We start from the raw sequence: 23,858 nt of genomic DNA, 5'->3' as shown, positions 1-23,858 counted from the left end.
AAATATATGCTTTGTCATGATAATAGATAGATACATTCATTGTATTGATACAGTGCTATAAGTCCTTCTACTATACATACAGTGAAGACAAAAATGATTTTACAAAAGGTAAGAGGTGTATCCCCCTTAATTTTGGCTTTTGGCCTTAGATTAGACCATCTCATGGCTTCGGTTGGACATCGTATTTGTTCACTCGCCCTCCAGTTGAATCGCAATTATGAGAGTGTTTATGTTTTCTAGGTTTTATAGCGGGTCTACGGGTTTAATAAGGTTATAAGTGTTCATCAGCGCGCTAGAGAGCATTGTGATAACATACCTAGCACGTCCATCACCTGCCCCACCATCCGACTCCGAACTTTGTGAATCTGATTCTCCCAGTTCATCGTTACCTCCTTCTCTTACTCTGTGTTTATGCTTATGAGTATTGGATCGTCCATTTGATTTTGATGAATCATGTGTATGTTCTTCGTCAGAAGACGAGCATGAAGATTCATCTGATGATTCATCGAATGCTTTAGGTTTATGATATATACAACAGACTAATTTAGGAAAAAAACATAGATCATAAGCTATTGCTCCATTGTTCAAATTGTAGACCTGACTCACTTTTTGATTTCTTCTTTCCCATTCCTTCATTATCTACAGTTTCATCAGTCCAAACTACCCTTTGCTTTTTTAATGGACCACCACGTAATTTCAATACTCCCGCTGGAGGTTGTTCGGGCGGACTTGTAGATGGTCCCGCTTCAATCTCAGTTTGAGCAGTTCCACGCAAAGTTGCGCCTTGTTGACGAGCTTGATTTGACATGTCATTCAAGGAGTAGATGGGGTATCCCTTATTTTCAAATGTGATTTTATCGAGTGTTTAAGTGATGCTTGCGGATTTTAAGCAACGGCAGAATGAAGATCGACCCCTTACTCCAGTAAAATACAAATAACATACCGTGGGAAAATTGATTTCCAAAAGTATTAATAGATGACGCCAGAGTAGGAGTTGACCGAAAACACCAACAGGTAAAGCGAAAAAAAGATCAAATGCTATTGATTCTATAGGACGATATATCGTACGATCGCTAAGAGACAATTCGTAGTCAATATCAATCTCTTATAAGATAGTAAATAGCATACGATCTACTTGAAGCATCCGAACATCTCAAAAAAAAGTAGAATATTATGTCAGAAGTAAGTGATTGGAACCCGCTCTTGAGGGTTTTGGCTTTCTGCTAATGGGTTGCCGCATAATTAGTTCAGAGCTCCTCCTCTTGATGTATCGTACGTTACGCTTTCCACAAGACTTCTAAAGCTTCTAGAAGACTAGGACCAGCTGATGCTCGTGAAAAATCCAGATCCATTCTCCATGGAGGTATACATCATCCCGTTTTGCGAGAATGGCAATCAAATGGTCGAAGTCTGACCAAATCGATGTTCATCTACCCCATTTTCATCTCTGATGATCCCGATGCCGAAGAAGTCATTTCTTCGTTGCCGGGTCAAAAGCGGTGGGGCATAAATAAGCTGGAAGGCTTCGTAGCTCCATTAGTAAAAAAGGGTTTGAAGAGTGTTATACTGTTCGGTGTACCTATGAAAATGGAAAAGGTGAGTCATTGCATTATTTGAACGGGGTCAGGAAATGCGAGAAGGGTACTGGCAAGATGAAAAGAGTTGACATCCACTGCAATGTCGATGTTGAGAGTATAGAATCTGATGCAATTCTCATTTAACTTGCAGGACGCACGGGGTAGTGCAGCCGAGGATCCTTCAACACCAGTCATTCAAGGTCTTCACCTTCTCAGCAAAGCTTTCCCTCAACTCATGCTCACCGTAGATGTTTGTCTATGTGAATACACTTCTCATGGACATTGCGGTGTCTTATCTTCTCTACCTAATCCCGGTCATTCCAATCAACCGACAATTGAGCCGGAGCCATCCGCACAACGTATAGCAGAAGTAGCTGTTGCATATGCTAAAGCAGGTGCTCATTGCGTTGCACCTAGTGATATGATGGATGGTAGAATAAGAGCAATTAAATTAGGCTTAATGCATGCTGGTTTAGCCAATCGATGTGCTTTAATGAGTTACTCTGCTAAATTCGCTAGTGGATTATACGGTCCTTTCAGGTATGTAATTTTCCACGTTGATAACAAGGTCAAAAGCTAACATGTCATATCTGAACCAGAGATGCTGCTGGTAGTGCTCCCTCTTTCGGTAATAGAAAATGCTACCAACTTCCTCCACATGGTCGATCAATCGCTCGACGTGCTATTGTAAGCTTTCTTCAAGCCTACACTGTTGGGAGACAAGCTGATTTGTGATTGGAACAGCAACGAGATGCGAACGAAGGAGCTGATTTCATAATGGTCAAACCTGCATTACCATATCTTGATATAATTTCTGATGCCGCTCGTTTGGCTCCTGATCTTCCTACGGCATGCTATCAAGTTTCAGGAGAATATGCTATGGTAGTTGCTGGTGCAGAAAAAGGTATCTACGATTTGAAGGAAATGGCTTTTGAAACAACTGAAAGTATGGTAAGAGCTGGAGCAAGTATTATATTGAGTTATTTTACTCCTCAATTCCTCGATTGGCTGGACGAAGAAAAGTAACGCCAAACTTATTGGTGAAAATACATATTTCTGATTGTAATAATTGTTAACATCATGCACTACTCTTATGTAATCAGTTATTCATTCCAGTCACAATGAGATGATCAACTCAAGCTTAGGTATAAGTTGGAACACTTTGATGCCTTTCTCAAAGTGGTTCCTTGACGACTCGGACAGCTGAATATTCCGATACGGATATTATAAGCCGATAATCATAGGGAGAAGAGGTGATGTACCACCGACTGCGCATACCAGCCTGTCAATCCCCCTTGGGAGGGTACTCAGCTTTAGCAGCCGGGAAGCGAAAAGCTAGCGAGATATATTGATCATATGCCCATATGATGCAGTTGACCTGTGCAGCACACAGGCTATCAGAGGACTTCGCAGTAGTGTGCGATTGATGGTACAAGAGCAGCACATACGAAAATCATCACCGCTTCACCGAGATCCTCAGATGGGGGTTCAAATGCCTAAAATCCTTCTTAATCACACTTCCGCCAGATCTGGTAATCCGTGGACAGCATATCGATAAATGACGTCTCGAATGCCTTTCAACCTATCGATACCTTTTCTAGGATAGCCTCGCTTCTTGTTCGTTTTCGCATCACATTATCTATTGATCCTTCTTCCCAATTCGTGATGGATAATTAGGGTATAAGAACACATGAACCGTCATTATCTTTTTTTTTTTTCACTCTTTCCAATTCGACAATATGTTCTTCAGATTCAGCTCAATGATCGCTACTTTGGTCTTGGCTAATACAATCTCAGCTGTACCTCTCTTTGTAAATGAAGAAGGTAAATCTAAGCCCTCTCAATCTAATTTAAAGAGTTAAATTGCTGAAAGTACTCTGTCAGGGCTTAGCGAGAGAGGAGAAAGACTACATCAGATTGAAGGAAGACAAGTGATCACTTGTGCTTATCATCATGTCTGCTGTAAATGGATTTCACCTTTTGATCTTCTTACTCTCTCGCGATCAGGCGATCAGACCAAATGACAATGTTGATGATGAGCGAAATCCGATACAGATTGTCCCAGAAACGGCGTACGATTTACCTGTACTTCACCTTCGGGATGCAGTGAGTCCATTATCCAGGCTCAAGTTCTAAAGAGACCTATTCAACCCCGCTGCGAATAGGTATGACATGTTATGCCTCTTGAGTTGATCAAGTGATATTCGCTGCTTCATTGAAGGACCGGAAGAGTAGGGATAGATCGAATATTGCAGAGAAGCGTGGAAGTAATCGATGTCAGCAAGGGATGCACGATGTAACAGTTATGCGGTGGAGGGAAAGTCAATCCATCTGGATCTGACCAATATCGGATCCGTCTTGTCCTAGAATTCGTAACAATCTCTTTAGTATGGCGGTCAATATTGTCAATCATTCTAGCTGTCTTATAGCTGCACAGGCATCTGGAAAACAGATCGTCAGTCGTAAGCTGCACGAATTAGCACCGATCTTATGAGAATGTTCCATTCTAACGAACTCGCGGGAAACCTCGTCTTTTTTCTATCTCAGTAAACAGGTGATCGCTTTGTACCGTTCCTGACGAGGTATGCGAATGATATACATGTGATGGACCATTATTAGTCTCGCTGAAGCATCTATGTATCAACAACCTCTTGCTCCCTTCTTCTTCCATATTTTGGGTTTAATCCATTCTTGCCCTGAGGGTTCGGGTTATGACCTTGTCTTGGGTACTGAATACAGATCGATATATCAGCCTGACTTTCCTCACTCTCCACAGCAATTTTGTGTTGTGTTCAGACTCACATTATATGCACAACAGCACCCCAACCACTCAAAGCATCTCGATCGACAGCATTTAACAGAGTCTGCGAAATAGTTTCAAACAGATCCTCGGGTTCCTGGGAGAGACCAGACTATCAGCTGCGAATTGAACCATTCCCCAGCTGACTCACGAGATCTGGTTCCCATAATCCCTCAGCTACACCGTACAGCTTATCCGCTGCTGTTCCAGCTACAGCGAAATCTTTAGGTGTCGTTATACAGCCGATACTAAAAGAGCGCAAAAGCAATGTAAGTCATTTACCTTCGAGGTTGCAATACCGATTGCAATGCCGACTCACGTGTCCATGGTGGAGATGAATGGTTTAGGATGAGGTTCTAATTCTGTGGGAGTAGGAAGTCCAGCTACTACAGGTTCGATGAAGAATGGGCCGAATCTATCAATAGCGATTGTTTTAAGTCAGCTGTGGTTGCAGACTGCAGGAATTGGACGGCTCACCTTTTCTCGTATAATGTGCTTGAAACAAGATGCGTGAAGGTTTTGGGGGTAATTTCTCGCTCTTCCTTCATCCTGTACATATTCACTCGGAATCTAAGGTGTTCTTTCCTACATCAAATCGCATACATCAGCGCTTCTCCCCCTTGACATGTCGTTTTAGTCAAAGTTCAGCTTACAGTGTGTACACGTCCGTGGCTAACCCCGGCAAGCCGTAGTAGAGCTTATCATTCACTGGGAAGACCTGAAAATGGAAGAATGAGCTTGGTATTCGATCTTTAATGTTTGATAAACCACTCGACAGCTCACTTTGTCGAAATTCGATGCTACACCGACAGCTTGATTTCCCAATCTCAAATCTGACGCTATAGCTACACATTCTTTCCCTATCATAGCCACCACGGAACCACCATTAAGTTCCATTACCGACTAGATGCAAAATCAACAATGAGCATCGGCTCTGACGTGCTCCTGTGACAGTCTCCCTATACCAGCTAGTGGTTATAAGTGAAAGAAACATACCATGTTGAGCGATAATTAAGTCGTCTTGAATACCCGAAGCAAGAGGAATACGGTCTAAATAGATGGAAAAGAAGCCTATAGTATGCGATTGATGATTGACAGTTGTCCTTCTTGATCGAAATGTTATTTGATGTTGTGCAGATTGACAAGTATCATATATCTAAGTACATTCATGAATGCTGCATCATCGTCTCGTCTCGTCTTGTCTTGGGATTGACAGCATTCAACGCGCAAACGCGGCCCCAGAGTCAGTGAATTCATGGTCACCACGTGGTCTCACCACTTGCAAACGGAAATAAACTCTGTGTGGCAATAATCAAATAAACCTCCACCTAAGATGGTCCACCTCAACCCTCTCTCTCTGAAAACAACAACATTACTCTTTACCTATACTTTCCTTGCTTTTACATTCATCGAGGATGAACTCAATACAATGATCCAGTCGCAAGCTCAGGCGATAGCTTTGCTAGATATCCCGTGAGCTTCCCGAGGTTAATAACCTTCGCTTAGCTGATATTATGACCTTTGTGCCGATCCATCTTTTAGCCGTTCGCTACGCGAATCTCTCCATGATGCAGGCTATATTACGATAGATGACATTGGATCATCGTCTGCGAGTGACTTAAGTGCAGGTGAGCTTACTTTGTCGAACGAGTCTTCAAGCTTTTGCTCATGCTCACTAGACCACTAGAGCTTGGAATATCAAGAAATCAAGCGGAAGATCTATTGCAACAGATTAGTTCCCTACAAGGTGAGTCAGCGAGAGGGATCTTCCCGGCGGACCAATAGCTGACGTATCGAAGCTGGAGTTTCTACATCGTCAAAGGCTGGATCAGATAGCACTCAAATACCGCTGCAGAGTCAAATTCAAGCGTCTACAGCGGCCGATCTTCTTTCCTCAGCTTACCTACCTCATTTCTCAACTTGTTCTACATCCATCGATCGCTTGATAGCGCAATTTCATGTTCCCCATCGTCGCAAGGCAAATACTGGAGTGTTCAGGAAGGGCAAAGAAAAGGAAGATAGTGGAGCTATTACACCGGGAATGACAATTGAGATTGCCGGACCACCCGGAATTGGCAAGACTGCAATGGCTTTGGGAGTAGTGTTAAGTGCCAGACTGACTAGTGCGGGCATATCAGACGAGAAAGAAATGGAGGCAGGTGAAGTGCTAATCTTAGGTCAGCTCTTTTCCAATTTACGTAGTGGATCATAGCTGACAACACGTGATATTAGATACAGAAGGTGGGATCACAGCGGAACGAGTTCGCTCAGCTGCGGAAGCGCTCACTCGAACACGCGCTAGTAAGCTAGAATTTCGCGAAGATTTCAAGACGCGAGTCTGATCAGAGCTCAGCTCTACCTAGGGACATCATACATGGAATACACTTTGTACGAATACCAACCCAGACTCATATGGTAGCTTTTCTACACACCCTCGACGAATGGTTGGAAAATTATCCCAAGGTGTGTTGACTATATACCTCAGGTACTTTACACAGGCTAATTGTCTATCAGGTCAATCTGATTGTCATCGATACATTGAGCTTTCACTTTCGACAACCTAGTCTCGACATGTCGACTAGAAGGAGAATGATGGACTTGTTAGCTGCCTCTCTTCCACTATTGTCGTACAGCAGCTTACCTCGTATACATAGGGTCAAACAGAAGATCGGACAAGCTACTACACTTCATAAATGTGCTGTATGTGCTCTTTTTCGCCTTTGCTGCTGTCTATCATTTTGACCCATATTACCAGCTAAGTGAATTTTGTAGGTCATCATTTGCAATCAAATGGCTACAAAGCTATTGACAGCCGAAAATAAACCTGCAAATTTCGATACAGGGGATAGAGCAATTCTCATGCCCCAATTAGGTATATTTGCTACTTTTGTTCAGAGTGAATTGTAAATCGGCTGACATCATGAGGTGGTTTGATTAGGTGATTCATGGACTACAGGTAAAACTCTTCGACTATGTTTATTCCGTGGACAAGGAGGGGATGAACTTCGTTATGTACATGCGGAAATGTCAGGTTCTTCAAAAGGTTTGAAATGGGCTGCATTTGATATTGATGTGAGTCAGCTGAGAAATTTGAGGTTGAGTTTCCTCTCTTTCAGCTGACGCGATAAACGATAGGATGACGGTTTACCATGTGATATACCTGAAATGTTGTACGATAGACCTAAAACACCACCATTTATTGGTGAAACAGAATTAAACTTTTAGTCATATAATCTTACATATACGTATAAGTTGCATGTAATTTTCATCTGAAATTGCGTTTCATCGCACTTTATATTTTCTTCAAAGTACTAGTATACTTTTGTGTGATGTAGATCTCTAATCCATGCTTTGTTCTTTCAGATGAGTCTACTAATAACCTGTTGGTCTAGCTACACTCGTATCATAAGCTCTAATCAATCTAGTTTGATCTTGATCATTAGTCTCAGTTTGAGAGAATGCAAAACCTCTTTGTCGTCTCATACGTTGAGTAGCTCTAACTTTCTTAATAGCTTTTTGGAATCTGCAATTTCGCGTACAACCATTAGCGAAAGTACAAAGCTTCGGTCATATTGTACAGTATGACTCACTGTTCTTGCCTTGGTCTGTAATCTGATAAGTTGAATTTTTGTATTTCTTGCACAATATGATAAGATGTTGGATGATATGTTCGTGAGTAGCTGAATCATTGTAAAAAAGGAGATCAGCATACTTGAATTACAACGAAGATAGATTAATCGTCACCGATACTCACTACTTCCAAACGTAGTCTCGTAAAAGACAAACGACTGGGAACAGAATCAAGCAGAAATAGAACGCCGCGTCTGCCCATAACCTAGGTACAATACCTTTATAATCCAATGAGAAGTTCAATAAAGGTGCGATGATGGCATATAAAGGTAAAGCGACCATTGTGAATACGAAAGACCCGGGAATGGCTATGTGAAATTATGAGTTTGCGCTTCTGACTCCGATCAACAATCTAACTTACCTGCCAGAGTGTATTTCGTCCATACACTGATTACGTTACAACATGTCAGTTTATAGTGCTTGATAAGCTCAAAAGGTTGAGTGAACTTACTCGGATATTAAAGCCGCTTTACCTAGAACAGTCAAAAGGACGGCAAGGTACAAGGTTGTACCCCAGACCCATAATCCAGAGTTCTTACCGTCTGAGGCAATGAGATCGTTGTAAAAGACGAGCACTGAGAAGAGGAACAAGATCTGTGATGAGAAGGTAGTTAGTACTCGGGCTTTGCGGTTTGATTGATATGCCACTCACAACACTGTGGTAGAATGCATTGCCGACCCAGTAGAAGAACCTCACAGGGGTGAAGAAATGATTGGATTGACCTAATTGGTATAGTTGAGGGTACCTATCCAGCATTCTAGCTGAAACGAACTGATCAAATATACCGATAACCAACGGAGGAAGAATCGTGAAAATAACATTGTAATATGACATTGACCAGCCTTCGAATGAGATTTGTCCCGAGAAATCGTTGAACCATGAATACTGAGTTTCAATTAGCTCATTTGTCTTAGTATCAGTATGGTGGAACCTACCCAGAAGAGTGTCAAGGCGAACGTGATATTCTTGTAGAATGAGTCTATGTGAGACCGTCAATTCTGATCTTATCGTTACTCGCAGAGCTACTTACACAAGATCAATTTCGTTAAACGCTGATAACTCCAAGAACCATGAACTAATAAGAGCTTCCTCAAGAACCTGAATTGCGAAATGGCGACGTCGGCAGATCGAGCGGCTTGCAGACCCTTTGAATTCCGTATTAGCCAAGCTTTTGTATTCAGACAAATGTAATGAGGCAACTTACTTCGACACCGGATATACCGACTCCAACATGGGCAGCTTGGATCATACTTACATCGTTGGCTCCGTCACCGATAGCCAGCAAGGGTGCATCTGTGCTCCGCTTGACAAGTTTGACAACAAGGGCTTTCTGAAGAGGCGATACTCGACCTAAGTATTATCCGTCAATTCAAGTAGAGCTAGAAGCTAATTCCAAATACATACAGCAGATAACAGCCTGAAGATACGAAGGTCAGCTATTTCCCCGGCAAGACATGCTCGTGCAGCTCACCTTGCACATGATAGCTAATTCTAGGAAGACGTCCGCACAATCTTTCTCAAGTGCGTACGTTAGACTCTTGCCGTCTGAGATAAAACTTCAGCTACAGAGCTCTCTTTTCCCAAGGGAAAGAACGTCAAAAGCCGACATACCTATGATCAACGCCAGTTCCTCTACATCACCTCCCATTCTTTGATTTTTGATGGCAAACAATCGTTTATTCAAGAGTTCGGATGTTTCGGTTGCAGTCTCCGTGTTGATGATGACCTGACGCAACGTCAATCCGTATAAGCAGCTTCGTCGATTAATGATTAACACCAGTGAGACGTACTAGATTCATCGATTCAGAAATCAATCGACAAGACAATCCAATATTGATAGCTGTTTCCTGTCTATCTCCTGTCAATACCCAAATCTACCATCATTCCATCACATCAGCTACGCGCCTATCGGTGCTGAAATCCTAAGGGACTGACCTTTATACCAGCTTGTTGAAGGGTGTGAATAGCATCTGGTACACCCTCTTGCAGCTTGTCTTCGATGGCGGTAGCGCCGAGTAGTACCAAATTCTGTTCGATTACTTCTGCTGCTCTGTCAAGAGCATCTGCACGACCGTGCATTTGAGAAGCAGCGTTATCGTACATTACGGACCACTTTGCGTATTCGTCTTCCGATATCTCTCGGTAAGCTAGGCATAGAGTTCGGAGACCTTCAGTGGCATAATCCTACATCGAACAAGTGGTCAGTCGAAGATGTCCGGCTGAGGTTTCTCCGAGAGCGAATGTGTGCTCACCTCAAGATGCACAAGGGTAGTTTCGGACAATTCTTGATCCGGGGCTAATCGTTCGAATATGACAGTGTCTGCACCTTTAGTATACAGCTTAATTCGACCGTCCGGACCTCTAACAACGGTTGACATTCGTTTACGAGATGAGTTAAATTCGCAAACATTCAAGACCTCATATTCTTCGGAACGACCATTGACGTCAATGAAGACAGACTTGGGTTTTCGTGTCTGTAAGATAGGCAAGTTAGTTCCATGCGGTTTGGACTGCCTGAGGTCTTATACCATACTTACATGGAAACGGTAACCTAACAATTCAGCTCCAGAAACAAGTGCAGCTTCATCAGGACTTGAGGCTTGATATATCATCTTCCCGTCTCGTTCTTCAGGAATGACGGTATGACAAACAGCAAGAAGAGCCAGACTGACCCACAATCAACCCATACATATTTAGCTTTGCTGCGAAACTTGTTGTAGTTTTCACTTACAATTCTCTCAAAGTCGCACCTTCCAGATTATCCTCGTTGACCCTTTGCCGCAGGGTTTCGAAAGTCTTTTGACCCAATTCCCGCTTATTGTCATCGACAGTCTGGGCATACATCGTACCGAATACTGAACATTCCCTGAATTCCATTTCGTTCCGAGTCAAAGTACCAGTCTTGTCAGAGAAGATGTAAGCGATTTGACCAAGTTCTTCAACTAGAGAAGAGGTTCGGCACAATGCGGGAGTATCTGTCGGGGCATAGTACATATCCAAATCGGAGTTGATCAGGGAAGCTTGTTGGAATTTCACGACCTCCATAGTCATGATCAACCTGAGCAGTGTATCAGCTTCATCTTCGAGGATGCAGTTCCAGAATCTGAACGCACGATATAGGAATTAAGTTATTATATAGAATAATGAAGGTTAGAAGATCTATATTATAGGGTCAGCACTTGTACGACCGATTTTGAAAGCTGAGGGGCGCGCACCTTCGATGAATTGTCGGGCTACAATGACCATTAGCATTGAGCACTACATATGCGTAAAAGAATAAGGCTCACCTTTGTTGGGACTTTCTCCAGCCATCCGCAAATACCAGCTCTTATTGTTGAAGAAGGCCTATCAGATAGCTTGTCAGTTCGTTATGGCTATACTGCGAGCAATTGACCCACCGTGCGGATGCTGCCTCCGATGGTGGATACCAAAGACAAAATAAGCAATAATACGAAAAGATACAAAATCTGCCTGTTGACTTGTCTTTCGACCGCTGTACGTTTTACAGGAGCGTCTCTACGAGCATGATTAGTATCGACACTGAGGGTCTACCTCGCAATACTACTCACGTAGCATTCCTCATCAGCTTCGTCTCATGACCAGCGTTGACCACAAGACCATAGACCCATTCTGTATTCCTCAGCTGAGCTCCCCGTAGCAGCATCTGATTTGGCCCCACCGGTATTTTGGTAGGGGCGGAGCCAGGATGAGTTGATGATAGGTGAAAAGTACCGTCATATGTGTACAAAGATGAGTTAGGAGCTTCTGAAAGAAGATGTCCCCGTAGTAAAGAGACTGCTTGAGGATTCGTCAAGGTAGCCGTAGAAGGGTGAGATTGCTTGATTTTCAGGTTGGTCTCCCTACAGACACCAGCATCAGCTCCTCCTCAAGTGTACGCCCGTAGCAACGAGCTTCACTCACCCGTCTAGGTTCGCTGTTTCGATGTAACACAAGCCCTCAGGTTCACTACTACTCAGTAACACCATATCCGCAGGTATGAAAGCATTTGCCTCTAATCTAACTATATCTCCTACACGTATCCTCCTCCATGGTCTAGGTTGGAAAGCTTGGTTGATGAGAACTTGAGCTATACTATTGTTGAGCGATCGGTCCAAAGCGTGCCGTTTCTGCGAAACCATTTCGTCAGTTCAACTTGCATGACCCCTTCTGTAAATGCTGTCAATTCACCAAATCCTCCTTGATCTCCTTAAAAGCACTCGCTATCAATACTACAGCAAGAGGTACAATAGTCGTATATCGACCAGTAGGCGAAACATTGGGTACTTGTTGGATACAAGCTGCAAGCAAGGGTGAGCTGAAAATCTTATTACGCAATGGATTGAGCTCACCTGTGAACAAGAAGAACAGATTGGCAGACCGTGAAAATTCGGCTACAAAGCATTGTATCAGTCGTGTCTACCACCAGCTTCATGAGGTTTGTTTCCGACATACCGAACAAGAATTTTGGCAGGAATGTGATTGGACCATATTTCCCAGTTGTAACGCTGTTATTCTCGTAGCCCTTTACTCTATTTCCTTCCGCATCATTCAATGCGATTTCCCTGGGAACACCATCGAATTTCCCTCTTCTACCTAGCATCTTATTCAATCCAAAAGTCCAATCCACATCTGTGAGGTGATCTTCTTTTATTCGTTGCCATCTTGACCTTTTCCTTTGAGCAGCATATGGACCCGATCCAGGTGCTGAGAATGCATAGGCTGACGGACCATCTAAGTCGTCTTCGAATGGATCTGCACCACCTAATCCATACGATTTTGAACTTGAGGAGTGATATTGCTTGTTATCGTCTGGAGGACCGGAAAAGCCTGCTGGAACAGCTCCGGACTGGGCTAAAGGTAAATGGGATTCGAGCAACGAAGGATCAGAACGGCCAAATGACCGACTGATGTTGGCAGTTGAAGATGATTGAGGAGCCATATATCCACTCGATTGTCCACCTCCTCCATATTCGTCGTCACTGAAGAACCAGCATCAGCATAAGCTTTACTCAAACGAGAAGCGAGATGACAGAGAATAAAGGAATCCGACTAACTCGTCGAAAAATGGATCTAACGCATATCCGGCTTGAGGCTTAGCGGATCCTCCGGCGCCAGACCTCGTACTCTGACCATATGGAGTAGTTCCAGATGGACTGAAAAGCTGCGGCTCGTCATCTCCGAAAGGGTCATCCTGGGTTACGTGCTGATTTTGATGTTGCGGATTGTCGGATAACAAATCGTCAAATGGATTTTGTTGCTGACGCGACATGGCGCGTAGTATTAGTGACGTATCCAAAAGGGGTTGGGGATATTGCCGAGAATTTCTGACGAGATGACTTGTCTAATGAGTATGCTATTTGCCAATAGTATTTGGTGCAACCTTGTCACTAGGCTGCGTGGTGCAAGTGAGCCCGAGGATGTTATGTTGTTCATGAGTGTATATTTAATGGTGACGACAAAAGAACTGGTTGCTGTGTATAAGAGCGGAATCAAATTGATCAATAAACCCCCCACGTCAGGACATAACCACGTGAGTCCTATTTAATGCGTAAACAAAGCTTAAGCCAGTCAAAAGCGCATAGACGCGTCTGATCATCTCAAAATCAAAGTGTTTCCATTCACCTGCATTAAATAGCAAATAAGCTGATGAGATGGTAGATGACTCTTGCTAAATCTTCCTTTTCAATCTTCATTTCCTCTGTTGTACTCAGACCTTCATCAACCTCCATACTACCGCGACGACAGACACTTCACGCTTATTCAACTTCACGAAAATCTACGGGGAAGTACAGCATCTTTCGAACTCTCACAACGCATATCGGCAGTAGAGCATCAACGATGTCTGACAGCGAATCTGATGGATTCGTAGTGGCGGATAGTGGGAGCGAATCCGAAGGCTACATTCAGTCATCCAAAGCGAAGAAACCAGTCGCAGAGAAGAAGGCTCCAGCTAAGAAGGCAGCAGTTTCGAAAGCTCCAAAGGTAGGTCCTATTTAGACTCTCGAGATCACCGACGACGATAGGGGCATATGACAAGGAATGCTGACGAGAGATTCACAGGCATCGACCGTAAAAAAGTCTGCTACCAAGAAAACACCTCTAGCAAGCAAGAACCTTCCTAATGATTCCATCTCAGAGGTGGAGTCCGACTTTGTGGATTCTCCTGCTAAACCTAAAGCGAAAGTTGTAGATGATGATGATAACTTCGGTGCTGGACCAAGTACTGCTGCACCGGCAAAGAATAAGAGCGCGAGTGAGGTATATCAGAAAGTAAGATGATCAATCTCTAGGCTCTCATTGACGTCCTGAGCTGACAAAACACAGCTATCACAACGAGACCATGTTCTCAAACGTCCCGATACATATATTGGTTCAGTGGAAGCTATTTCGCAGAAGATGTGGGTCTTCGAAGAAGAGACAAAGGGGATGATATACAGGTGAGCTCATAACTGTCTCTGTTCCTGTCCAAGCTGACAAGTTATTCATGAAGGGATATTACCTTCGTACCTGGTTTCCTAAAAATCTTTGATGAGATCTTGGTAAATGCGGCTGATAATAAGGTCAGTCCACTCACCGTTCCAAGAACTTGTTACGCCGACTGATCACTTGAGTAGATCAACGACGCTACTATGGATTCAATAAAAGTCACGATAGACCGAGAGAAGAATACGATATCTGTGTACAATAACGGAAAAGGTATTCCCGTTGAAATGCACAAAAAGGAAGGTGTGATGATTCCAGAACTCATCTTTGGTCATTTGTGAGCACAGAAGAACTCTTGTGGGCGAAATGCTGACAAGAACGCGATCATAGACTGGCGGGAAGTAACTTCGACGATGACCAGAAAAAGCTGACTGGTGGTCGTAATGGTTATGGTGCTAAATTGGCTAACATCTATTCCCACGAATTTAGTGAGTCAGCAGGCCGTACAGCCTCTATAGTCAGCTAACCCAATCGATCAGTCGTCGAGACTGCCGATAAAGTGAATGGTAAGAAGTACAAGCAGGTATTTTCCAACAATATGGACAAGAAAGGGGCACCCAAGGTGAGTTGCTAAGTCCCTTACATCATTATCAGAAGCTGATATTCATTTTGCAGATCACGGAGAACAAAAAGGGGGAAGAGTGGACGAAAATCACATTCACCCCTGATCTACCTAGATTCGGTATGACCGGTATAGATGACGATACAAATGCATTGTTGATGAAGCGAGTATACGATATGGCTGGTACTGTCAAGGATATCAAGGTGTTCTTAAACGACGAGCGATTGAAAATCAAAGGCTTCAAACAGGTGAGTTGAGCTCAAGATCTGGCGTGCTTATTGCTGATCTGGTCGGCAGTACGTCGAGATGTACGTCAACTCAGCAAGTGCAGCTACATCTGCTGAAGGTATGGCTATGAGCAAGCCTCCTCTCGTGTACGAGGTAGTCAACAAACGATGGGAGATAGCATTCACCCTATCGGACGGAGAGATGAAACAAGTCTCTTTTGCGAATTCGATTGCCACAACGAAAGGTGGAACTCATGTCGACATGGTTTCAACTCAACTAGCAAATAAATTGCTGGAGCAGATCAAGAAGAAGAACAAGGCTGCTCCTGTCAAGCCCTTCCAAGTGAAAAACCACATGTGGATTTTCGTCAATGCGCTTATTGAGAATCCTGCTTTCGACTCGCAAACCAAGGAGAATCTCACGCTCAAGTCGTCCGCTTTCGGCAGTAAATGTGATTTGTCGGAAGATTTCATTAAGAAAGGTGAGCTGAATCATCCCTTGGACTAGGAACGCAGTTGAGCTCGGTTGCAGTGACGAAAACCGGTATCATTGATAATGTCTTGAGTTGGGCACGTTTCAAGCAGGATCAAATCATGAAAAAATCCGATGGTGCAAAGCGAAGTCGGTAAGTCGACCTCGGGGAACCCTGCGAATCCAGCTGATTTCCGGCTTCATGCAGTGTTGGCGGTATCGTCAATCTTGAAGACGCTAACCAAGCTGGTGGAAGGAATTCCAAGAATTGTACATTGATCTTGACCGAAGGTCTCTCGGCCAAAGCTCTGGCAGTGTCGGGTCTGAGTGTAATTGGTCGTGACAATTATGGTGTCTTCCCGCTACGAGGTAAATTGCTGAATGTCCGAGAAGCCGGCCACGAGCAGATCATCAAGAATGCGGAACTTAACCACCTCAGGCAAATTCTTGGTCTCAAACACAAACAAGATTATACTACAACTGACAGTCTACGTTATGGACATCTGATGATCATGACCGATCAGGTGAGCTCTTGTTGGTGCTGAATCAAAAGCGCATAAACTGATAGGCGAATATAGGATCACGATGGCTCACATATTAAAGGTCTTTTAATCAATTTCTTTGATCACGCATACCCTTCACTCCTGAGGATCCCCAACTTCCTGCTCGAGTTTATCACACCAATCGTGAAGGTGTGGAAAGGTAAACAAGAGCATACCTTCTATACTATGCCCCAATACGAAGAATGGAAAGCAGAAAACAATGAAGGCAGAGGATGGGAGTCCAAGTACTACAAGGTCAGTCTAGCCCTTTTCGAAAGAAAGGATTCGGCTCATCCTTGAATGTAGGGTTTGGGAACGAGTAAAGCGGAAGACGCGCAGAAATATTTCGCCGATCTGGATCGCCATAGACTTGCTTTCGACACCCTGAAGACGGAAGATAGAGGGTTGATCGATATGGCTTTCAGCAAGAAGAAAGCCGATGATCGTAAAGAATGGCTCAGGCAATTTAAGGTGAGCCTGTTGAGGAAAGACGGATTGCCTTGATAAGCTGATTAGTTTCTGTAGCCTGGTACTTTCCTTGACCATGATACAGATGTTATCCCCATATCCGATTTCGTAAACAAAGAGCTTATCCTTTTCTCGATGGCTGATAACTTGCGATCAATCCCATCAGTTGCGGATGGTCTCAAGCCCGGTCAACGAAAGGTAATGTTCGCCACCTTCAAGAGAAATCTAACGAAAGAAATCAAGGTCGCGCAATTGGTCGGTTATGTATCTGAGAAGACTGCCTATCATCACGGTGAAGCCTCTTTGGCATCAACAATTGTTGGATTGGCGCAGACTTTTGTTGGAAGCAATAATATCAACTTGCTGGCGCCTAACGGTCAATTCGGTACCCGTCTATCTGTGAGTTCTGTTCTAATCATAAATACGGGCTCAGGCTGATACTTCCTGGTTAAAAGGGTGGTAAAGATGCCGCCAGTCCTCGTTATATCTACACGGCTATACCACGAATGACTCGCGCCATATTCAATCCAGCCGATGAAGGGTTACTCAACTACCTCATTGAGGAGGGTATGGGTATCGAACCGGACTATTATATGCCTACAGTACCTTTGGTCTTGATAAACGGTGCAGACGGTATCGGAACTGGTAAGGTGTTTCGTACAGTAAATTTGGTTAAGCTAACAGGTGGACCATTAGGTTGGAGTACATCTATACCCAATTACAACCCTGTAGACATTGTAGAAAACATTCGCCGTATGATGCGCGGCGAGGAACCCCAAAGAATGAACCCATGGTTCAGAGGTTTCAAGGTCAGTTATGAGAATGAAACGAAACAGCGGAACGTGACTAAGATTGTACAACAGGGCTCGATCGAGCGTATTGAGCAAGATAAATACAAAATCAGTGGTATCATCGAAAAAATCGATGACAAGACTATTGAAATCACAGAATTACCGATCCGAAAATGGACACAAGATTTCAAAGAAATGATTGAAGAAATGACTACGGGTACGGATAAAGTGCCATCTTCCATCAAAGTGAGCTTCTTTTCAAGATGATGCTGTTGTCATGCTGAAATTGCGGATTCTTGTAGGATTATGAAGAGCATCACACCGAGTCCACCGTACATTTCAAGCTGCATTTGTCTGAAGCAGCTATGAAGGCCGCGGAAGAAGAAGGGTTGGAGAAACGATTCAAGATGAGCACCACGCTGAGCACCGGTAATATGGTTTGTTTCGATCTAAACGGAAAGATCAGAAAGTACGCCAATGCAGAAGACATTTTGTCTGATTTCTTCGGGAAACGATTGGAATTCTACGGTTTACGAAAGGTGAATGAACGCAACTATGATCGTAAAAGCCCTGCTGACATTGAGCAATCCTTCAGCAATGGCTCGCAGATGAATTGAACAAGCAATTCGAAAAGCTTTCCAATCAAGCTCGATTCGTCACCATGATAATCGCCAAGGAGCTCAACGTGAATAACAAGAAGAAATCTGTCATCGTCGATGAATTGAGAGCATTGAACTTCAGACCATTCCCCAAGAAGGTCGCCGCGAAGGAGGCTGGAGAAACCGAGAATGTCCTTGAGGAAGAAGATGAAGGCATGGCGAGCGACTACGATTATTTGTTGGGTATGGCGATCTGGAGTTTGACTGTCGAAAAGGTAGGTTAATTATTTTTCTGCCATGAAGTCACGCTGAAAACCCGCTGTGATCGTTAGGTCAACAAATTACTCGCTGAACGAGACACCAAAGAGGCGGAACTCATCGAACTGCTGAAACTGTCACCTCAAGATATTTGGAACACCGATCTGGATAAATTCCTAGAGGAATGGCAGGTAGGTAATGCCGCTCGTCCTTCACAGAGATCCCGGAGTACTGACACGTGGTTGTAGCTGTGCTTGGACAACGACACCCTCGCTGCCAAAGGTCTCAAGCCCAAAACAAAAGGCGCGATCAAAGCTGCCGCCAAGAAGAAGAAGCGTGCTGCAGGCGAGGACACAGATGACGAGGAAGAGGATTTCAAGCCGAAAGCAGCTGCCAAACCTAGAGCCAAACCTAAACCTAAAGCTTCTCCCGTTAAAAAATCGCCTGTTAAGCGAGACAGGTAAGTTGCTGACACGTTATGAGCCGGTAGGGATCGCTAAATTGCTGGACAGCACGAATGTTTCGGATGAGGAGGATATAAAACCGCCAACCAAAAAGCTAGCAGCTACTAAAACTACCTCAAAACCTAAGGCTAAGATTGAAACAAAGATGGACTTTGATGAGTCAGATGACGATAGTGAGTACCCACATGGATACTGTGTGATCGGGAACTAAGCACAACGTCATAGTGTACACCGTATCCGCAGCTAAAGCTACGCTGTCGACGGGAGTAACGAAGTCAAAACCAGCTGTTGCAAGTATAATCGAAGATGATTCAGATAATACACCTATAAAGTCTAAGCCCAAAGCCAAACCTGCGCCCAAGAAGAAAGCGGCACCAATGTCGGATGAGTCAGATATTGATATAATACCTTCCAAACCTGCTCCTAAGACCAAAGCTAAAGCCCCAACGAAAGCGAACAAGGTCAAAGAGGAGAGTGAATCTGATTTTGACGACTCGTAAGTTGCGTTTGCTGGACTGACTTTGCATCTCGCTGATTTGACTCATCGACGTGTAGTATGGATATAGATACTTTTGAACCTTCTCCAGTGGCTCCTCGAAAGACAGCTCCTCGAGCAGGAAGGGGAGCGACTAAAAAAGCTGCATATGTGGATCTTTCCGATCTAGATGACGATGCTGATGAGTAGAATCGAAAAGATAATTTTGGGTGACCTGATTCGAAATTTATGATGTGTATAGTAATATGTATAATTACCTTCTATATAGACTATGCATATATCTAGTGCATTGATGACTTTCATCCCGATTGTACGATCTCTCATTGCTTTCAGCTAATTTATCAGTGACGTTGAGGCAGACTGGCGGGAGGACATGGCCGAATATGACAATTGCGGGGCCCTGTGATAAGAGTTACCACTTGCTTTCGAGTAATGTTCTGACCACCTGTATCAATGCATCTCAGATTCCTTTCTTTCATCGCCCATCACCCACCTTACAAGAAACGTATTCCTCATTCTTGATCCCCGCATCTCATGATACCACTGATGGACAAGCTCTGATTGGTGAGGCTTATACCGTTGTTTTTTTCAAAGACATACAAGCTGATGGGCCGCACAATGTCCAGACCTGCCTCCCTTCATAGCACCTGCTCATCCTGATGTCGTCAGCACTTGCGCTTGGCAGGATATAAGAACAGCAATCAGAGTACGCCTAAATCATGGCTGGTTCATCATCTCCTCTTCCTTCGCCCCCAAGTGGGATCATGAGATCAGCAAGCTTATCTGCTCATAAAATATACTCAAGACGAGCTTCAGCAATAAGAGAAAAACGGAGAGCCGAAGCATTAGTTAATGATACAGATAGCGATGAGGATGGAAATAGTGATACCTTCCTTAAAAGGAGTAAGGCAGTCGAAGATGGATCTCCGATATCGAAGAAGACCAAGTCGAGTTCAGAGAAACGAAACATACAAAATAATCAAACCAGAATTTCGCCTAGAAATCTATCGTCAGCTCGAAATCACTCTTCATCGTCTTTCGTTGAGGCTAGATCGCCTTCACCTTCTCCTCCACCAATCAAACGATTCAACTCAATGGAAACTACAACTAGCTCTTCGACCACTTCTCCTGCCAATAAACGGAAAGCTTCTCAAAAACAATCTGCACCAATTGTAGATATTCATCCACCATCATCTTCACCACCACTTCCGCCTGATACCAAAGCACCTTCCACTCCACCACGCAAAATCAAATCATTGTCAAAGAACAATACACCTCAAGCATCGCCATCATCGTTTGAAGATTTATTCGCTAATGTATCGCCTAGAAAGGATTATTTTGATGATTCACCCAGTCGTGGCGATAATAAATTACCTACTTCTCCTGGTGCTGGTATCAGCGAAGGATCTAAGCAGAGATTAACAAGACCAGGTGGAATGAGAAGGATGTTAACTAAAACTCAAAGTATGAGTGCTTTACCTATTACTCCATCGAAAGATCAAAATGAGGACATTGAGGAAAGTCCAAAAAATGCATTTGGAGGTTCAATGGAAGTTTCTCCTTCTTCGGCAATAAGTCCTCAACGACCTTCAACACCTAATAAAAACCTGAGTCGCACGAAATCTATGCCAGAATCACCCTCCAAATCATCACCTAAAAATCAAGATAATTCTAGTTTAGGTGTAAATACTGTAACGCAAGGAGCAGGTGGATCAGGTGGAAGAGCAAAAAGAACATATGGTGGTAAACGATCAATGTTAGCAGAAGTTTCCAAAGTGAATTTGGAATTATCGAATGTATCAGAAGATGATGTGGGAATAAGTGAGAATGCGCCTGAAGTTAGTTATGCGGAGCTTAGAAAGAAATTCGAAACTGATAATGAAGAGACGGATAATGGGTCAGGTAATTTGATGGCTGTAAGTATACCTCACATGGCTATTAGCGCAGATTTGACATCAGCTGACTAATTTGGGTAATAACAGGAGTTACTAGTTGCTAGAGCACCTCAAGCTGTATCCGATATGAGATCGAAGGGTGAGAATAGGAGATTTATGGATGAATTGAATTGCTTGATTGAGGGCATAGGAGATCCTACAATGGGCATTTCGTTCAAACGAACAAGGTAATTTTCATGCCCTTCGGTCAGAATCTAGGTACTAAGATTACCACATTAGTGCTCTCGATATTATCAGAAATATGCAAGACGAAAGTTGGTTAGCCAAAATGGAAATTTGCGGTCAAATCGAAATAGTATGGGGAAGCTTGATGCAAGCCGGAGGTGAAGAATATGATATGGTAAGTAAGAGGTGTAACGTCTTAGTCTAGCTATGCTGATTAGTGACACAGACAATGGAGACTATCTGCATATTGTTTCTCGCAATTCTTATCAAATCCAACACAGGCATTGACCAGCTGATGCGGAATAATCGAGACCAAGCTATGAATCTACTATTAAGGAATCTGAACACGAAGAATGGTCCTTTAGATCAAAGTCAGAAAACCAAACTCAGCAATTCTGTTAGTTGATTTGTCTTGTCTCTACTGAGCGCACACGCTGATTGACAAGCAGAGCAAGAAGATACGCAATTTTTTTGAATTCTTTTGCCGAGACGCTCATCTTACTGTTAGTTTTTCTACCTGTGACTTCTCATGATCACGCTGATGCGAACTACATCAAAAGGCCAGCACTAGAATACTGGCATCATCAACGCTTAATAGCATTTGTGGAATGGTCGCCGAACAGGACGATATGGACATCATCGACGATCCCATTATTCTCAAACAAGTCCTCGATAGCTTAATACTGGAAACGAAGATATTGGGAGATAGATTCGATCTTCATGAAAAGGGATTGGTGAATAAGAGATCATGAAAAACGTCCGATCCGTGTGCTGATAGGATACCCTACTATAGGACTTACTACCACAAACTGATCCTCCAGATTCCGACCATATATACTATCTATTGCAAATCATCTTTAGGCTAGTAGAGGGGTCCGAAGAATGTAAGGACAAGATGGAGGACAGTCAGACAGAGAGCGTACAAGCTCTAGTGAATGTCGTTATTACGGCTACTGCCGTGTGGCTCAACGTGGAGGACGAGTCATCACCCAACGGTAAGCTCAAGCGGGTGATTGTGTGTCGGTCTCACCCTGATCGACCCGCTGTAGTTTCGCGTTGTATCGGCCAGATACTCCAATTACTCATTGTACTGGCAACCTCTTCACCAGAGTGGATCAGATCCTTTCTCGTTATACGAGGTGCATCGACCGCCCTACTTCGATCGCTTCTCCAACGTGAACACATCATACCTGTGCAAACATCAACGGCTCCGAAAGCAAGGGAAGAAGAATCACGAGCAACAGAAGTCGAGATGGTGGAGCAAGCGGAGCCTGACACAACGCTCTTACAACGAGACTTCTTATGTACGATACTGGTTCTCTTGATTCAGGCTATTCGCACAGACGCAAAAGTTGTGCAAATACTAGCTAACACCAGTGAGTCTCTGTATAATCAACTTTCCCAGCGAACTTAGATGTTCATGTCTGATTTAGGCATGAGCTCGAGATGCAAAGGTAATTTCGGTTGTTTAAGAAAGTGTAATTGCCTTGATCAATTATCTTTCACTCATCATCTGTCTCAGATTTATTCTGATTATCAACAAAATGATGACGATGTAAGCTTTTTGTTGGCTCTGGTGTATCGATATAAGCTGATCCAAATGTATTGTAGATATTCGCGAAAGCTATAACAGGTTATTTGGCTTTGGTGATAATTAATTTCCTCTTATCGAACTCTTCAATCGAGCAAGAAAGTCTCAGCCCGTTACCTGGCCAAAATGTCAAAGGTAAATTGGAAGGATTGAGAGGATCATTGAGAGGTTTATTGTATGAAGTACATCATAATCTGAGACAGATACTAAGCGGGCCATCAGATGAAAACGAAAGTGCAGAGGACGATGGTGAGGATGAGATTGAGATGGAAAACGTCAAAGAAGCGTTGAAGAATCTAGATGATATCATTAGCAAGATCAATTAAGTGATTGTATCTCTTATCCTATCATATATCTTTCTGTATATCTATTAAGTCAGCGACATTCAATATCTCGACAACAAATGTTTCCAGTGTAATGCATGATTATCTACTATTTTACGAATGGTTTAAATTCCAGTTTGTCGGTAATGTCGGGTAAGGTTCGATGTCGTAATTGAGAATAGAAACAAAATGTAATGAGATTTTGTATTTCTCCGCAAACTCCGCTTTTTTTGATGAATTGCCGCCACCCAGTATATTACACTCACTTTACTATTACTACTAAAGTATTACTATTACTGTATAGTGTGAGTGTGTGATTTGAACCCTGAATGCAACATTTTCACTTCCCTTTGATAGTTCATTTTCAATTCTACTTCATATCAATTTAACTTACTCTCTTATTCACCTCAAACGGACCTTTTCATTAAAAAAAAGAGGTCTATCTTTCTTTCCT

General features: G+C 43.3%; 7 protein-coding genes across 7 annotated transcripts; 4 read left to right on the top strand and 3 right to left on the bottom strand.

Moving 5' to 3' along the window:
• Positions 1–160: 160 nt before the first annotated feature.
• On the bottom strand, positions 161–808 carry I206_104068 (uncharacterized protein; the record flags this gene model as incomplete). Its single annotated transcript, XM_019156090.1, has 3 exons — positions 161–254; positions 317–539; positions 607–808. The coding sequence occupies 3 exons, from the start codon at positions 806–808 to the stop codon at positions 161–163; spliced, it is 519 nt and encodes a 172-aa protein (XP_019011048.1).
• A 365-nt stretch (positions 809–1,173) lies between these two features.
• Positions 1,174–2,603, top strand: I206_104067 (uncharacterized protein; the record flags this gene model as incomplete). The annotated part of the gene is made up of 6 exons (XM_019156091.1): positions 1,174–1,182; positions 1,247–1,272; positions 1,347–1,596; positions 1,729–2,117; positions 2,177–2,264; positions 2,322–2,603. 6 exons carry the CDS (start codon positions 1,174–1,176, stop codon positions 2,601–2,603), a joined length of 1,044 nt encoding a protein of 347 aa, XP_019011049.1.
• A 1,654-nt stretch (positions 2,604–4,257) lies between these two features.
• Positions 4,258–5,274, bottom strand: I206_104066 (uncharacterized protein; the record flags this gene model as incomplete). Its single annotated transcript, XM_019156092.1, has 7 exons — positions 4,258–4,306; positions 4,380–4,474; positions 4,529–4,625; positions 4,697–4,792; positions 4,855–4,962; positions 5,031–5,095; positions 5,161–5,274. The coding sequence occupies 7 exons, from the start codon at positions 5,272–5,274 to the stop codon at positions 4,258–4,260; spliced, it is 624 nt and encodes a 207-aa protein (XP_019011050.1).
• Positions 5,275–5,710: 436 nt separating this feature from the next.
• I206_104065 (uncharacterized protein) lies at positions 5,711–7,602 on the top strand (the record flags this gene model as incomplete). Its single annotated transcript, XM_070202876.1, has 11 exons — positions 5,711–5,850; positions 5,920–6,005; positions 6,065–6,124; positions 6,177–6,554; positions 6,610–6,678; positions 6,731–6,840; positions 6,892–6,977; positions 7,032–7,077; positions 7,150–7,249; positions 7,316–7,449; positions 7,513–7,602. 11 exons carry the CDS (start codon positions 5,711–5,713, stop codon positions 7,600–7,602), a joined length of 1,299 nt encoding a protein of 432 aa, XP_070058977.1.
• A 147-nt stretch (positions 7,603–7,749) lies between these two features.
• Positions 7,750–13,277, bottom strand: I206_104064 (uncharacterized protein; the record flags this gene model as incomplete). The annotated part of the gene is made up of 27 exons (XM_019156094.1): positions 7,750–7,900; positions 7,968–8,057; positions 8,132–8,315; positions 8,369–8,394; positions 8,459–8,601; positions 8,660–8,893; positions 8,944–8,987; positions 9,039–9,153; positions 9,213–9,358; positions 9,413–9,425; positions 9,480–9,553; positions 9,620–9,734; positions 9,799–9,882; positions 9,944–10,192; positions 10,261–10,482; positions 10,546–10,675; positions 10,740–11,066; positions 11,122–11,167; positions 11,224–11,241; positions 11,296–11,353; positions 11,407–11,524; positions 11,578–11,868; positions 11,930–12,135; positions 12,197–12,306; positions 12,358–12,399; positions 12,461–12,987; positions 13,063–13,277. The coding sequence occupies 27 exons, from the start codon at positions 13,275–13,277 to the stop codon at positions 7,750–7,752; spliced, it is 3,978 nt and encodes a 1,325-aa protein (XP_019011052.1).
• A 569-nt stretch (positions 13,278–13,846) lies between these two features.
• On the top strand, positions 13,847–19,559 carry I206_104063 (uncharacterized protein; the record flags this gene model as incomplete). Its single annotated transcript, XM_019156095.1, has 24 exons — positions 13,847–13,990; positions 14,069–14,278; positions 14,333–14,445; positions 14,499–14,568; positions 14,623–14,768; positions 14,822–14,919; positions 14,971–15,053; positions 15,107–15,301; positions 15,351–15,762; positions 15,813–15,906; positions 15,961–16,276; positions 16,331–16,549; positions 16,601–16,765; positions 16,820–17,161; positions 17,218–17,407; positions 17,459–17,571; positions 17,626–17,799; positions 17,856–18,092; positions 18,149–18,427; positions 18,485–18,601; positions 18,659–18,870; positions 18,923–19,047; positions 19,100–19,370; positions 19,430–19,559. The coding sequence occupies 24 exons, from the start codon at positions 13,847–13,849 to the stop codon at positions 19,557–19,559; spliced, it is 4,455 nt and encodes a 1,484-aa protein (XP_019011053.1).
• Positions 19,560–20,089: 530 nt separating this feature from the next.
• Positions 20,090–23,407, top strand: I206_104062 (uncharacterized protein; the record flags this gene model as incomplete). The annotated part of the gene is made up of 9 exons (XM_019156096.1): positions 20,090–21,286; positions 21,353–21,492; positions 21,545–21,665; positions 21,717–21,887; positions 22,051–22,224; positions 22,284–22,485; positions 22,540–22,866; positions 22,924–23,045; positions 23,102–23,407. The coding sequence occupies 9 exons, from the start codon at positions 20,090–20,092 to the stop codon at positions 23,405–23,407; spliced, it is 2,760 nt and encodes a 919-aa protein (XP_019011054.1).
• Between the last annotated feature and the right edge of the window lie 451 nt (positions 23,408–23,858).

The sequence above is a fragment of the Kwoniella pini genome, chromosome 5 (genome assembly GCF_000512605.2).
Source record: "Kwoniella pini CBS 10737 chromosome 5, complete sequence".
Classification (NCBI taxonomy): domain Eukaryota; kingdom Fungi; phylum Basidiomycota; class Tremellomycetes; order Tremellales; family Cryptococcaceae; genus Kwoniella; species Kwoniella pini.
Note: the sequence above shows the minus strand (reverse complement) of the source record. Positions and strands in the feature narration are given on the sequence as shown.